This window comes from Acanthaster planci, linkage group LG06, assembly GCF_054643075.1.
Source record: "Acanthaster planci isolate LZ-2023a linkage group LG06, COTS_SCS, whole genome shotgun sequence".
Classification (NCBI taxonomy): domain Eukaryota; kingdom Metazoa; phylum Echinodermata; class Asteroidea; order Valvatida; family Acanthasteridae; genus Acanthaster; species Acanthaster planci.
This window is the reverse complement of record NC_141782.1, coordinates 9,236,154-9,251,414: the sequence shown is the minus strand read 5'-3', so window position 1 is coordinate 9,251,414 and position 15,261 is coordinate 9,236,154. Positions and strand designations below refer to the sequence as shown.

General features: G+C 40.4%; 1 protein-coding gene across 1 annotated transcript in view; it reads left to right on the top strand.

Annotated features, from left to right (window-relative positions):
* The first annotated feature begins 1,689 nt into the window (after positions 1 to 1,689).
* The window catches only part of fcsk (fucose kinase), a 27,895-nt gene continuing 14,323 nt past the window's right edge, over positions 1,690 to 15,261 (top strand). Inside the window, exons 1-16 of the mRNA XM_022228266.2 lie at positions 1,690 to 1,830; positions 3,304 to 3,411; positions 5,348 to 5,499; positions 5,795 to 5,845; positions 5,980 to 6,114; positions 7,193 to 7,363; positions 7,949 to 8,079; positions 8,802 to 8,892; positions 9,225 to 9,408; positions 9,895 to 10,031; positions 10,259 to 10,360; positions 10,692 to 10,751; positions 11,142 to 11,264; positions 11,805 to 11,906; positions 12,336 to 12,538; positions 14,778 to 14,914. Of these exons, the coding sequence (XP_022083958.1) occupies positions 3,333 to 3,411; positions 5,348 to 5,499; positions 5,795 to 5,845; positions 5,980 to 6,114; positions 7,193 to 7,363; positions 7,949 to 8,079; positions 8,802 to 8,892; positions 9,225 to 9,408; positions 9,895 to 10,031; positions 10,259 to 10,360; positions 10,692 to 10,751; positions 11,142 to 11,264; positions 11,805 to 11,906; positions 12,336 to 12,538; positions 14,778 to 14,914 (1,858 nt within the window). The 5' untranslated portion in view covers positions 1,690 to 1,830; positions 3,304 to 3,332. The remainder of the gene's footprint in view (positions 1,831 to 3,303; positions 3,412 to 5,347; positions 5,500 to 5,794; positions 5,846 to 5,979; positions 6,115 to 7,192; positions 7,364 to 7,948; positions 8,080 to 8,801; positions 8,893 to 9,224; positions 9,409 to 9,894; positions 10,032 to 10,258; positions 10,361 to 10,691; positions 10,752 to 11,141; positions 11,265 to 11,804; positions 11,907 to 12,335; positions 12,539 to 14,777; positions 14,915 to 15,261) is intronic.

Here is a 15,261-nt window from a genome sequence, read left to right as displayed (position 1 = left end):
CCGAAAACGAAGATACTGAAACCATTGCTTTTGTAGAGCGTAAAAGTATAGATCATGCGGCGCGCTTATAGTGGAATCCTCGCACAGCACGCCTTTGGGGGTTTTAAATGGGGCTGCCCTATCACCTTGGCTTAACATGTGGGTTATTGATTTTACACTGAAAAAACCCCAGAAGTACTCATGTTGGAATTTTATATTTATATTCTTCAAGTAATATTGCGAAAAGTCACCGAAGATTGGCTTTAAATAATTATTAACAACCTTTTACTTTCGGCAATATCAACCCGGCAGGCCTTCCAGTTCGTACACGCAAAGTGTGACAAAGTGACCCAGGGATCTTTTCTCTCCAGCGTTATCATCCCGAGAGGCCTCCTTGGTCGTACACGTTTGCTTCATATACTGTGCAACGTAACAATGAGAATGTATAACGCTGCGAAGATTTACTTACCTGCAGTCCATGGGTTTTTGATTTATACCCCGGCTAGCTTAGTGCAATAACTGAATCTTAAGGGGTTAAAAGCTTTATACTAAAAATTTAAAAGTTATGGGGGGAGTATTCGATCTCTCAGCCTGTTCCTTTAGGTCACGTCAAGAGCGTAAGACACTGTATAGAGGGGCCATAATAGCATTTGGGTTGACAATAGTGACTGGTGTATTGCCAGGGTGTCCGCATGTGTGAAATCGAAATAAAATTAATGCGACTACGCACAAGCGTAGGCCTAAGGAGGCGGAAACGGAAATGATTTCGATGGAACGAAGTGATATTTCGAGGGAACGAAATAATACTTCGAGGGAACGAAATAATATTTCGAGAGAAGGAAATAACATTTCGAGAGAAGGAAATGATATTTCGAGAGAAAGAAATAATATTTTCAATGGAACTAAATAAAAAAATATCATTGTACCTGTCCATTAGGGACTCCGTACTTAGGGTTCCGTATGATGGTGACGAGCCGCAGAGATCGTAAAGCGCTGCGCGCGTAGCGCAAGTCTAGGTAGGCCTATACGGGGTAAAGCATGCCACACTTCTGTTATTTTTTAAACAGTAAGCAAATGTCGAAGGAAGTGGAGGGGGTCTTTGCACCCCCCCAACACACACGCACATTTTTTTACGGCAGCAGGCCCCTACTTTTCCGGATCCTATAATTGAATGGGGCATATTGGTCGAGCTATTAATGGCTGATGCTTGATGGTCTGACAACTCCCCCCCCCCCTTCGTACGTCAGCGCAATGCAGGAAAAAAAAGGCAAGATGCACTTGTTAGATTGTGAGAGATTTTGTCGTTGCTGCTCGAGCAACAAATTCATCATAATCCTCTTATTCAGCCACGTTTAATTAATTTTATTTAGCAGTCTACACTTTACGTAAAGACTTGTTTTGCATTACAAAATGAGAAACAAAACGTGTTTTATTCTTCAAAAATTGTCAATGTTATTCGTTTTCACATTGAAACACAAAACGATTGTTGGTTTTTTGTTTTTGAAAAGTAAAACAAGCAATGACCTGTTTTCATCTTGTTCTGTCAAATGGCAAAATAATAATTAAAGTGGATATTTCTACAGCGCACATATCCGTGTTCGGTTATCAATTCAAAACGCGAATGAACGAAACGTCACATGAGGCTTATCTGTTCCTGAGAGTCATCAGAGGGCGCTTGTTCACCCGGCCGAGACCAGTAGGGACGGTCTCGACAACATCGCCCAGCCCGGTCCAACAGGCACATCGCACGCACCGTACCAGCGCTTGCTCTGCACACGACGAGGATCCAGGACCGGTCGACGTGCTGCCCATGTGAAGGGGTACACTGGTAGGCAGTTCCTTCATTCCTAGGTAAGCTTCAATTGAAGGCAGGCCTAGGACAGTACCAGGGCTAGAAGTAGTTGGAGTACATGGATTGACTATAGGACTCTACGAATCGCCCCTAGTAACTTTGGGACATGGTCGTCCAATTAGGAAGCAATCTGTAGTTCTACAATGTACATGTACAGTACTTCAGCCATGTCAGTAGTGATAATGTAGTTAGCCTACTTCAAGTACTTGGACCCCCTTCCTTCCTCCGTGCTTGGACTAGCAAATGTCGTGGAATGTTGTTTTGTCATGTCATGATTATAGGACAATATACATGTAGTCCTCATGTGTAGTTGCAGTTTTTGCTTACCAGCAAAATCCCCCTAGAACTATGGACAGGGATTTCTTGTCACATTTGGAGGGGTGTGATTTTTGGGGTATTATATTGGTAATCCCCCCACCCATTATAACCCATTATTGACGGGTTGGTTTCAATTTAACTCCAGATTTGTTCAAAATGTGAATTTGTCTCAAAAAAGTGGACTGTATTTCATGCCATTTGTAGTAATATGTGTATTATTTGGTGTTTTAATGGCGGCGTGGGATTTTTAACTGAACACTTTGGAAATTAATCTTTGACTTTTGTAGTGAAAGCCAGCCATATTTTTAGCAGCCACTTATTGGTAGTACATGACTGTGATGTAAAAAGAGCAGCCCCTATTCTGCATGTATTTACCTTTTTGACATCATAGAATGTATGTCCTGTTTGCCGTCCAATTCCACAATAGCATCGCGTATGTTGAAAAGGTGTATTCATTTTATTTGTTTTTATATCTTTTCCCCCATTTGTGTCCTTGCAAAGAAATAATTTGAAAAATTTAATATTACAAACAATAAACCCTGTACATGTACATGTATGTAAGTTTTGTTTTTATTCTGTACAAACTACAGTTTTACAATTGTTTTCCTTTCAGAACTTGGCAGAATTTTATTCAATCTATAACATTTATCTATAACATCTACAACATTTCATTGATGTATAACTCCCCCAGACTGGATCCAGAACTCTAAAATTGAGGCTCTTCCAATCCAATCTTCCTATCTTTCAATCACACTTGGTCATCAACTGCTGAGCTACCACCCAGTTGGATACAAAAGCATCCTGCAATACATGTACATGTATATTATGTTTGTGCACAATGCACGCATATAAGTATTGTTTGCGCAGAGAATAATGGAAGGCTCATTTGTGGGATCTAGTCACAGGTACATTCACTGAATGCAGTGCACACCCAGGTATAAAAATGTGCACAACTTGGGCTGTCTGTGCAGTCTCTGCATTCATGCATGTATTTTGCAACCATTATCCGGCCTCCACTATTAGCAAGTGAGCGCTCTAGCAAGTTATTGTACCCCAAGTGGTCTAACTGTAGAGTCCGTCTTAGTCTAAAATCTTCCTCTCATTGAACACTGCAGTCAAAGCAGTCAGTGGTATTCCTTTCAATCTGTGTACAGAAAAGGAACAGATCACTGGGTGTGGCATTATGAGTGACCAGCGGACCAAGTGGACAGCTATTGTGGTGACTTGCACGGACGAAGCTTCTGCAGAACCACTCCAGTATGGTATGCTATGTACAGTTATAAAGGGAAATCTAACTGTAATCATAGTCTCTTATTGGTCGTTTCCCAGATCATTAATTGCCCCCATTGACATGCTGGATCAATGCCCTTGTTTGTCTTGCAAGTTTATTCCCTTTACTGCCCCAAACTGCTCCCTGTTCTAGGATATTCAGATGTACCAGGTTATTCAGATATTCCATTGATAATTGAGTACTCAAATATTCAAAATTGAATGTACAAAGATATACTGTACATCAATGAATAAAAAACAGAAAATTGTGTCCCAAAAGCATAGTTATGAGTAAACTTAAAAGGGGCTGTTACGGTACCTTCCTTCAGATGTTTCCTTTTCTATCTTTCTGTTAAAACATGTTCGTTTGTTTGTTTGTTTGTTTTGTTTCTTCTTTTGTAAGAATTTGGTACAACTGAATATTTGAATACAGCATCGAAGGTCAAACATTCAAATATTAAATTATTTCAACCGACCGACCTTTACCCAGTATTGTGTGATTATATAGACTCATAAAGGGTACTTACACCAGTTGTGTTTTTAAATACAAGTGCTCATGGGTTAAAAGTATTGCTGTCAGCAAACAAGGCCTGCACAATAATAATCAAAAAAACCCAAATATTCTTTACTGTACCCATTCGATTTACTGTTTTCTGACCTTGGGAAATCTGCACTTTGGAATCTGCAGTTTGTCTTGTACAACCCCAAACACAACTGGATACCATTTCTTTCGGTAGTACTCCAAGCTGTGACCAGGTTCAATGATAAGCTATTTACATACAGATTTGTTACATTGAACATTGGTACGTGTTTTTACAAATGCACAGGTTGGCTCCAAGAACACTAACAATCTAATTTATACTACTTATGATGGAAGAGGGCCATACTAAGAAACGGCGGTCTCGTGCGCTCAGGAAAAATCACAATTATAAAGTCTTTTTAAGAGCATTAAAAATTCCACTTAAATTAGAAACTAATAGCTATTATCATTTAATGGGATTTTCTGAAGAAAAAATGAACAAAGCCAGAAAACCTGAGAGAAAATGATCGTCAAATTCACACCTCTGTACATTTTCAATGGCCCGGTCACATGTCTTGCCACCAAGGCCATTTGTGCGCATGCGTACATAATTATGAATTTATTGGTGAATAGGTCTTACTCAGGGTTGGAGGAAACTTTTTAGTTGCTTTTTTCACGTAACTGTACACAGTACATGTTAATACAGCTGGCAGTTATGTTAGACCCGTGCATCAGACTTGATCCTCTTTACATGCTCTAAATTTTTCAGAAACTAATTTTAACCCCAGATTTTATTTTTGAAAAAAATTATAAAAGCATATGAAATTTATGGAAATTGTAAGATTGAGGAATGATGTTAGGTTAAATGGATAGTTTTTGTGTTTTGCAAGCTTTTGCTATTTCCTTGGTTATTGCCTTTCGTGAATGCAGATCTAACGTGGGCCTTTTTCCAATACTCAACTTGGGCTCTGTCTCAGGCTTCAACTATTTTTTACCTCCTGAATTTGATGTTATTAAGTTTGATAGTGCCACAAAACATCAAGTAAGATGCAAAAGAGCCAAGCATTACAGTACTCCAATTTAAGTTAAATGCTTCAGGCCCACAATCAAGGATTGGTTTTCCACACGAAGCCTGAGACAGAGACAAAGTTGATTATTGAAAAACGGCCCTAAACCTAGTTCATCTTTGAACTTTACCCTCTTGTGTCCTTCAAGTATGTACTAGTACTGTATGTATGTGGGTAGGCCCACACTACCGTTTGTAAACTTCAGTTCTGAAAGAGTCGATCCCTTTGTCTCATGGCAGAATTTTTCTTAATACCGAGTTGGTCATTTGTATTCGTGTTTCATGTACAGCACCTGTATCTCAAAGATACTGACGTTTTTGTGATTGAAAATGAATCTTGCAGAATTGGAGGTTCGTCAGAAGAAGGGTTACATCGACAAGGATGTTCTCCTTCTGACTGTTGAAGACCCACAGACGAGAGTGGGCTCGGGAGGTGCCACCCTAAATGCTCTGCTGGTTGTGTCAGAGCATCTAAGCCAGCGGCATGGCTACACAGTGAGTATGTACAGTCCAAGGTGCATTGCCTGGTACATGTAGTGTAGTCACTGTTTAGGTTTTGAAGGTGGAATGTACATGTAGGAGAGCATGTCTTCAAGATAATTGGGCAGAAAGGCTAACTGGCATGGCTGCTGAACAGGTGTGGAACAGGTTAACTTTTTCCAATCATTACCCTCCCTCAGTGTTATTGTAAGGGCAGCCATGAACAGTTGGCCAAACATCCTCAAATAAGCAAAAATGAATTCCAGTTGTGTAAATATAGCAATGAAACTCTGTTTTTTCATGTTTACAGGTGGTGACCTCAGATGTTCTGCTTTATTCATATATACTAATTCTTCATGTGGTATGTTAGCATTCTTCTTATAGTGTAGCATATCAGGAGTGAAATTTTTCTTCATAAATATCTTAATTTTGAAGTTTAATGAGTGAAAAGTACATTTCATAGTTGACGAGAGACCCACATTTTTCTCATGGCAGGGGCGTAGCTTTTGCTTTGATTCCTGTGGGCGGGCCTTTGTGACCCTCCCAGTGAGGCATGCATCCAAGGGAGAAGCTGGCTATGAAGGATTAGTGACGAACATCGACCATCTGATTTGCACTGTCACAGATAAGGTACGGTGAGCTGCATGTATCTCTTAGGCACCAATCGTCAACTTGCAGCATCACTGTGTTTGTATCTGTAAATGACCACCTTTGACCAGTACACTCCCCTGGGAGCTGAGATGACTTGAGGAATGTTTATGGGCCAAATGGGCAGGGGGTAATATGGTATAAAACCACACCAAGAATCTATCAGTACTCTGTATGTCTGTCATGGTATGGAGTTGTATGAAGACAGCATGCTCCAGCTGTGAAGGCAATGACCTTCACAAAATGTGAGACCTGGAAGATAAATGTACAGGTAACACTTTCTCAGTTGTTAGACTTTGTATTTCTATAGTGTAGTCAAATGTATTTATGTCCTAAGTTGTGGTGTAGTCGTCAGTATTTGGTAAATACTCTCTAGTCCCATGTGGTCGTCAGTAGGCGATGCTGTGGAGCTGCCAAGTACAGAACAATTTTAGTGAAGTGCTGAGTGATTTGCATTGTCAGTGACTGATTCTCAGATGATTTGCTCAGCACTGTGTTGTATTCGAGTCCATCACCAGTCCTTTCACATGTCCCTTCACAAGTCCAGTCAAAGGTCCCTTCACAAGTCCAGTCTAGTAACAGGGTAAACTTAGCAAAGGAATGCTTTTGTCACAGCTTATTTGAATGGCTTGTGACTTGGGTTAAGACTGAATGACTCGTATGAGGGACTTGTAGGGACTTTTGATGGACTCGAACACAACACTGGCTGAGTACATAAACTCTGCCGAGCAGTAGTTTCTGTTTAGGCTGCATCTGAATCTGATGTTTAAGATACAATGTATGCAGGGCCATGTGACAATAGATGTAGCCGTAGCTCTGACAGCATGTGTCAGACACAGCCTTAGTTCCTAACAGGTCCTCAGAAGTGCTTCTCATGCATGGGTAAGCTGGATCTCAACTCACCTGAACAATCTGATTTTGATCCTGTGAAAAGCTTTCTCAACTCCCTAGTCTTTCTGCAAGGCACTCTCACAGATTTTGCCTGGGTTTTGAATCTCTCGTTTTTACTCATCTGAATTAAATTTGATTCTGTTTTCTGTGTGTGAATATCACATTGCAGCTTTCAACTGGCTGCCCGCCTGGTGTATGGGTCTGCAGCACAGACATGTTCCTTACTGTACCGACCCCGCCCAAGATGGATTGGGCGGGGTTTGAAGGGGCGTGTGTCATAAGTGTGCCGGCCACACAGGAGTATGCACGCAATCATGGCATCTACCGGATTGACAAGGATGTAAGTCACAATTTCCCCTTGGTATGGACAGCCTGCATGGTGTGCCCATAGTGAATTAAGCAGGTCTCTGTCCCTTCATGATTAGCATGGACGCACATACATCTTTGTGACTTCCGTTATTGCCAAATTGAAATAACAAACACCAGCCTCCCTTATAACGCACTCTTACTTGACCCTGCTGTCCTAAGATTATAAGTCCAAAGACTGATTTTTAATAGCTGTGCTGATTGTCAAGGTCTGTCTAAGAAACACATGCCCAAATTGTGAGAATTGCTTTACTTCAAATAATCAAGTAACAAAAAGAGACAAATCTGAAATCTGTGCAGTATTTTGATTTTATAGGCAGAAAGTTGGATTGTACATGAAACATGAAATTTACAAAATCAGGGGTGGGGTTCATTATTGAGCAACCAGATGCATCTCTTAAACAGAGGATTAGTGTAATATTGTTTCTAAGAAGTCACAGTTAATGCTTGAAACCTCCCCAACTGTCCCCACTATCCCCTCCCCTCTGCAAGGCCCCTCTGCTCTTTTATTGTCAGTAGCAAGCCACCTGTAAAGACTTAAACATTGATTTTTTCACAGGGTGTTATTCAGGACATTTTCTTTCGTGGCGGGCCAACCGCAATGAAGATGTGTGCCCTGCGTGACGGTACAGGGGATCCGTCAGACCACATGGTGTCCCTGGTGGCTGGCGTGGTGTTCCTGAGCTCCAGGTAAGTACAGATGTGGCATTGTCACATGTCACTTAGACTCGACAAGTTGTTGATGGGATTCCGGTACTTTGAAGACAGCTCTGCCGTATCAGTTTTTGTGACTTAAAAAACCAGAGAACCATTGATTTGAATCACTTCTGTTGCAACAATATTAGCTGTTTCACTAACCACGTAAGCACAGAAGCCTAGTGTGAATGCCAAAATTTCCATGCTAACTTTTGAAACACAGGCTGAACTTTCTGTTATAATTTGTAGTAAGCAGAGCCGTGAAATTTGAGGCCAGGGGTCAATGTCATCAAGTTGCTAATCATAGAAATTTGCTTAACCAGGAAATTACTGGCTCAGCAAAAAACTGGTTACCAGCCAAAGTGTCATGCAGTACATATTTGATGTAACTGGTTCTTAGTTGAATGTTGCTTTCCACAAACACCTGTTTAGCAGTAGTTCCCAAGTACTCCCGGCTAAGCCGCTAAAATAAGTGCATTAAGCGGAGACATCATCCTTTTTCTTCAAAATAAATTTTTGTGTGTGTCTCTTGAATAAATCACTAAAGACCGAAAAATAAGTCCTTGTTTATTACCTTTTAATTCAATTTTTTCAAATAAACATGTATGCCTTTCATGAATAAATCACTACATGTCTGGAAATTTGTCCCTGTCTGTTGCCTCCTGGAATACAGTTCATGTTTTCTCAAATTTTTTTGAATATGCGGGTTATCGCAGAGCTGCAGAGAAGTTTTTGTTTCTTCATGCATTGCCTGGTCTTGATGCATGCACCTACCTTGGAATGGACAGTGACGTTAAACCCATTGAGGTAGAGTTCATTTACCATTTCTGATTTTTCTTCTGTTGTTGCCTGTTGCTCATGGAAAATTCAGTGGCCATCACGATGGTCTTTGTGTAAACTGTAGGAAGTAATTTCAATTTTATTCCTTCTAATCCAGGAGATTAAAAATTTCAATTTTTATTCCATTTGTTTCAATGCCAATTCAATTAAAATTTTGCTTTTGAAATGATGAGATAAGTTGTATTTGAAGCATGCATCCACTGTCAATGTTCTGTTTCTGTAGACTGGTTTAGAATTTCCTGAATGTGATCATGGTCATTTTTAATTGTTTTTCTTGTATTGATTGCATTTCGTCACAGCTCTCATTGTTCTTTGACATACTTCTGTGCCTGGCCAAGGATGTAACCAAGGAGGAATTTGTCTCTGGCGAGAAAGGTAAACCATACAATATGGCTTACAACAAGAAGGAGCACGAGCAAGGAATTGTGCGCAATGCGAGGGCACAAATGTGGAACAAACTGAGGGGACTGCCGATGAAAGCAAGTAGGTGTTTTATTTCTGGAATGTACAAGCAGAGATAGATCGTTCATATCGTTGTTTAAGGCCTTTCATTTCAAATAGGCTTAGAAGAACCAAAACTCAGAATCAACACTAAGGTTGTGCTTGTTTTTTTATTTTTTAGGCCCTTTATGCTGCCTAGTCTGTCCATTAATTATTGCTGTTAAAAGTATTATGCGGTGCCAAGCTGCCAGATCTTAGTACTGAAAGCAACAGTATCTAAGGGGAAAAGAACAGTTGTCAATCACTGAATGACCAATAAATGAGTTGAAAGCAGCTTCAAATGAGGTAAACTGCTGACAGTGAAGTTGTCAAGATCATTACTTGCAAAATTTTGCACTGTATTCCTCACTGTTGCTGAGTTGCTTTCAGTTTACTTGACAGCACGGTGAATGCCTTGGCACTGATCGATGAAACCTCTTCAAGCCTTTTTCTTCTCCCCTGTCTTGGGTTGTTTTTGTCATGATGCAGTGATGATTCCTGATGGGAGTCACAATTACCTAACAATGTCCCCCAAGGAGCATCTGAAATACAGGTTGTCTTGCCCGCTGCACATGGACGAAGACAAGCAGTTCACCTGGGCCAACACTGTGCATTCTTTCATTCAGGTTTGCTTGCAAAAACTGAAACTTATGATATACTATTAAAAGCCATAACAGGAGCTATATTTCTTAACAGAAATAGTCTTTCTCCAGTATAATAAATCAGTATTATGGACTTGTTTAAAAAAATGAGGACTTTATAATTATTGAGCATATGGTAGTTGCAAATCTGTCACCATCAGTGTCAGAAATTTGCCCAGATGTGTAGTAATTCTCAGCCTGTTTCCTCACAGGGAACATGTGATGTCGAGGAATCAGCCGTAATAACAAACTGTACACTAGAGGGTCATGTGACCATCGGACCAAAATGTGCCATCTCACATTGTCATCTTCAGGTGTGTTGTCCAGATTCATGGTTCATTCTAATATTTATTCATGGCATTGTTTATTAAATGTAGCATGAAGTCAATTGGGCAGTGAAATGTCAAAATAATTTCTAAACAGAATTGTTTATGAACTCTTGATGAAGTCTGTTTTCAGTAAAGTAGAGCTATATTTAATTCACCTAACTTCATGTTTAAGGAAAAGAATTACAAACTTCATAAAGATTGGCAACAGTTATATACTGTGTAGCTGTTAGAATGGACTCCCCACACACACACATTGCTGCATTTATTTCCACGTTAATGTTCACACTTTGTGTTAACATTTCCTCTTGTCTGTCAGGGAGATATTGACATCCCAAAGGAGTCAGTTCTCATTAATATTAACAGCGACGCTTCCAAGGTAATCAGATACATGCACTTTGAAATCCAGAATACTCTGTCAGTAGTTGGTAAATGCAACAGTGAATGGGTACAAACGTCCAAATTTTCTCACTTAATGAACAGTAATGGAGAGAATGACACCTTGCTTTTCTCTGAATGATAGCGTCATTTTTTCATGGGGTGTGAATGCACGACTAGGATTTCAACAATAGTGGCCATGAGACTGTTCAAAATTGACATCACTCTGTTGCATGCATGTAAATGGAGGAGCAAGGGACTGATTGCATGGGCCTGACTGTGACATTGAGGTTTGCCACCAGTGTGCTCAGTTTGCTGTTGCGCAGGATTCAACTTTTGTTTTTAGAGATGATACAAGCATGTTGTGTTCCATTTGATCTGTTTGGCTCAGGCTTTGCAGCAGCACTCGCTGTCTGCTGGCATTTTCCTGCAAGCATTTCACGTCAGGGTTGGTGGATCCCAGAAGCGGGCATGCAAAGTTTACACAGTGATGGGACGATTTGACAGCTTTGAGGTGAGTTTGAAATTGCCATGACAAAAATGTCATCGGCGCCTAGAAAGCCTGGACTTGGCACAGTGGAGGGCAAGATCTAAGAGGTAACTAGTTGGGGAGTAACCAGTGATGGAATGTGGTAGTGATTTTCCAAGGTACAATTATTTTCAATCGTTTCAAACCAGGAAAACCCAAAGTTTGAGACCGCATGACCCCAATTTGACCACTGGTAGCCATTGACCTTAAGGAATGAAACCATTTTCTCATCCTTTTGTGTATTTAACCAATATCAGCCGGTCAATTGCCTCTTGGCAGTTTTGCCTGGGACCCTGGGGAGAATACAATGAAGAAAAGTTCAGTTCAAGAGGTAGGAGGGAAAATCCCTGAAATGTTCCTTGGAAAATCGAGTTAGGAACCAAAAATCCAACCATCCAAGGAGGTTTTAACACTGGTCGTAGAGATCGAAGATAAGAAAAGTTACCATTGTGTCTCGCTGTCTGTGACTGATACGTTTTGATTCCCTTTAATAAGATACAGATGTTACTCCATTCCTTGTTGTAGACACCCTATGTGAAGGGTACCAGTACTTTCTGTAACTCGCCATGGATCGTGTTCCTGACACGGACAGGTATTGACAGAGAAGACCTGTGGCCAACCAATCAGGTATTCAAAAAAGAAAAATCTTAATTGCAAAAGAGGGTTTAATAGAGAGACAAGTAAGTCTGACATCAGACCAAGATGGATCAAAGTAGGAGTGCCAAATCTGCTTATGGATAAACCCTGATGTGTGTGTTTCCAAAAAAATTGTATGTATCAAGAAAGCATCATTTTGGACATGGGACTTTGAGCTTTCATGTACAGAATTGTGATTTGCACATACATGCTTCCGCAGCAAAAGTAGTTTACCAATTAAAAATCGGGAGATACTGCTGTTGACTGGTTCCCTGCCAAGTTTCAATTGGCACATGAATGTGTTGAAAACTTTTTTTGCTGAGCACCACATCCTGGACACAGCTTTACGAATGGATTCATTACTGCTAAGCAGATAAATTCTCACTGTTGCCCTCCCCTGCCTCTGTGATGACACCGTAGACAGACTACGATCGCACCCTGTTCAATGCCAAGCTCTTCCCAGTCTGGAACCTGAGGGAGGACGTGGGCATTGCCGAGACGCTGTGGTTAGAAGGTGGGGGGCAAGATGCTGGCATGCTCGCACGGTGGCGCTTGTCTTGGCGTCTCTCCTTTGAAGACATCCTGTCATGTGTAAACCTCTCGGCAGAGTTTGCGTGGAGAAGGTTTGTGAAAACAAAACACACAAACAATTTTTTCAGGATAATATTTTCAAATACATGAGAAATAAAGTACAGTATATTTCTTTTATCAAAATGTCACTTGATGACACCTCTTACTATGTCTGTATCCTGGTTGGCCTCAATATAGTCCCTCATGGTTCTTAAAGTCATCACATGAGGTTGAATGGAACACGGAATAATGTAGTGCATCTGCATCCTGTATTTTCAGCCGAGTGATATACGGGACACCGACACGCTATGTTTTTTCATGTGGCATGAGCACGAGCGTGATGATAAATTTATCTTCAAGCAAACTTGACTCATGTAAGGCTTCTGAAAAAAATTCTTCTTAGAGATGCACCGGTTTCAAACATTTGCAGACTTTGGCACATTCAAATGTGAAGTAGTTTAATGGTGGTAGGAAAACCCCAGAAGAATGTTCTGGGTGAAAACCACAGAATCAAGTAGAGACTGAAAACCCAATTCACATGTGGACCAAGCCAGGAATCGAACCCAGGCCACAAGGAAAGAACCACTACGCCAACCCACAAAAAATGTGCCAGGTTTGAATTTACAGTAAACTTTGCAGCTGTACGTTTTGCCTTTCATGTAAAACCAGCACATTGCACGAAGGTAAAATTTCTTATCACGTGGGGTTTGATTTGCACTGTGCAATATAGTTATAGGTCACATTGTTTGTTGCCATGAATGGACTAATCAGAATTGGGAACTCCAGTTTGCTTGAAGATAAATTCATATGTATAGACTGTTACTGATGCAGGAAATTTGCATAATGGCATAATGTACTTTCATAGTGTGCCTTCATAACTTGTATCTATGTGACCTCCAGTTTTCCCAATATGACATTTTTGAGATGGACTTCCTTTCAAATATCATGCGAGCGTAACTTCTAGAGCATGTAATCCCTAGTTGGGCATTTATATTCGACCAGTTTTGACAAATATTTGGTATTTGTTGGAAATTATCAAGATTTGTGCAGAAATGAAAAAATGGCAACGTCTCAGATTGTGGTGTGCCTTAAATAAACATACTAACAAAGATATTCCGTCCACTGTGTATATTCGTGTCTGCCTCAGACTTGCTCTTCAGTTAGTTTGCAGGCTGAGTCAATTGAATTATTCCAGGTTTTTGAATATTCGACCTTCGGTTTGATTGAATATCTGAATATTCAGTCATACCGACTGACAGCTTGTTGATGAACAAACTATACACAAAATCAGTTGCAATAATGCACACAATTGTGCATTATAATCACTTTAATAGCTTCTCACTTCTAAGTGTATCTCCAGCCATGATTAAGCAAGATTTAAGAGATGAACAATTGTAGTTTATCATTTGAATCTGCTTGAAACAAGCGTACATAGTGCAAGTTTTTCTCATTTAAACAAGAAAATTCTACATTCCTTTTCATGAATTTTTGCACTGGAATATTCAAATTCGGAAAATATTCGAGTATTGATAATTGATTTTGATAATTCGGCACGGCCCTAGTCAGTGTACATTGTGTTATGTAGCACTAGTGGTTCAAAACATCACGTACAATACACATGCATGCATTCGTGTTCACACAAAATGAAGGATACGGTTGACTGGCTCAAGTAATAGCAACCTCATTCATATTCACTTTTCATATAGACTAATTTGCCAAGGCCACTCTATTATTGAACAGCTGACAAACATGTTGGCCAATGTTGATGGTATTGATTGGACTTGGGTTCCCTGTGGTTGCTTGATGGCAGACGTGCAGCTCTATAAAAACCCAAACCACTGAACTAGAATGAAACCCTCTGCTATTGACTCTGTTGACTTTAACCTGTTTACAGTTCTCAGGGATAAGGACAAATGGGGGCCTACATGTACATGTGGATGGTACATGAAAAAAAAATAATTTATTAATAAAACAGCTCTCAAAAATGAACTTTTTCCCTCCCCCCAATAGTTTTTAACAAAAGTAATTTTATGAAACAAACTACATAAACTAAATAAACTATATTTTAACAAACCGTCCCGAGGGTTAACGTTTGGCTACATTTATATTGCATGCATATCGTCTGCTACCTGTATTCATTAAATTTATTTCATTGTGAGTAGCAGGGAAAAAAGGGGGGGAAAGGCCTGAAAGTCGATATCCTAGACAGGTGAAAGGATAACAAAGATATGTTTTAGCTGTCAACAGCCACTTGGAATTTGTGTCCAACTAGAGATGTTTTACACGTCCTAGGGAGCTGTTCTATGGCATGGGCAGGCACAGGGTAAAGGATGTTCTGCTGGCTGGGGACAATCAGATCTTGATGCCATTCCTCAGAAGCGCTGCAGTCGAGGGCTACGCTGTGCAAATATTGGAGACGGTTGATCAAGGTAAGCCTCTAAGATAATTATTAAGTGAACAGGGCCTGCGTAGAGTCCTCTTACAGAGGACAGGTCTTTGTTCCTGTGTGATATCCTTGAGTACACTCTTTTGTACTTCATTGTCATCTAACAAAACGGTGGAGTTTGGGCGGCCTGTTCTTGACACAGGTTTCTTGTTCCCGCGCTCAAACGCCAGAAACGGGAGTCAAGAACACTGTTCTCAGAACAGGATCACACACCACCTCCTCGTCGGGGTTTTAAAGGAACGCACGGAAAAACTTGTGAGATTTTGATTTTTGAACAGCTGCAAAAAGTAGAGAGATGGCTTCCAAAGCCATAGACAATAGGAAGTTTTG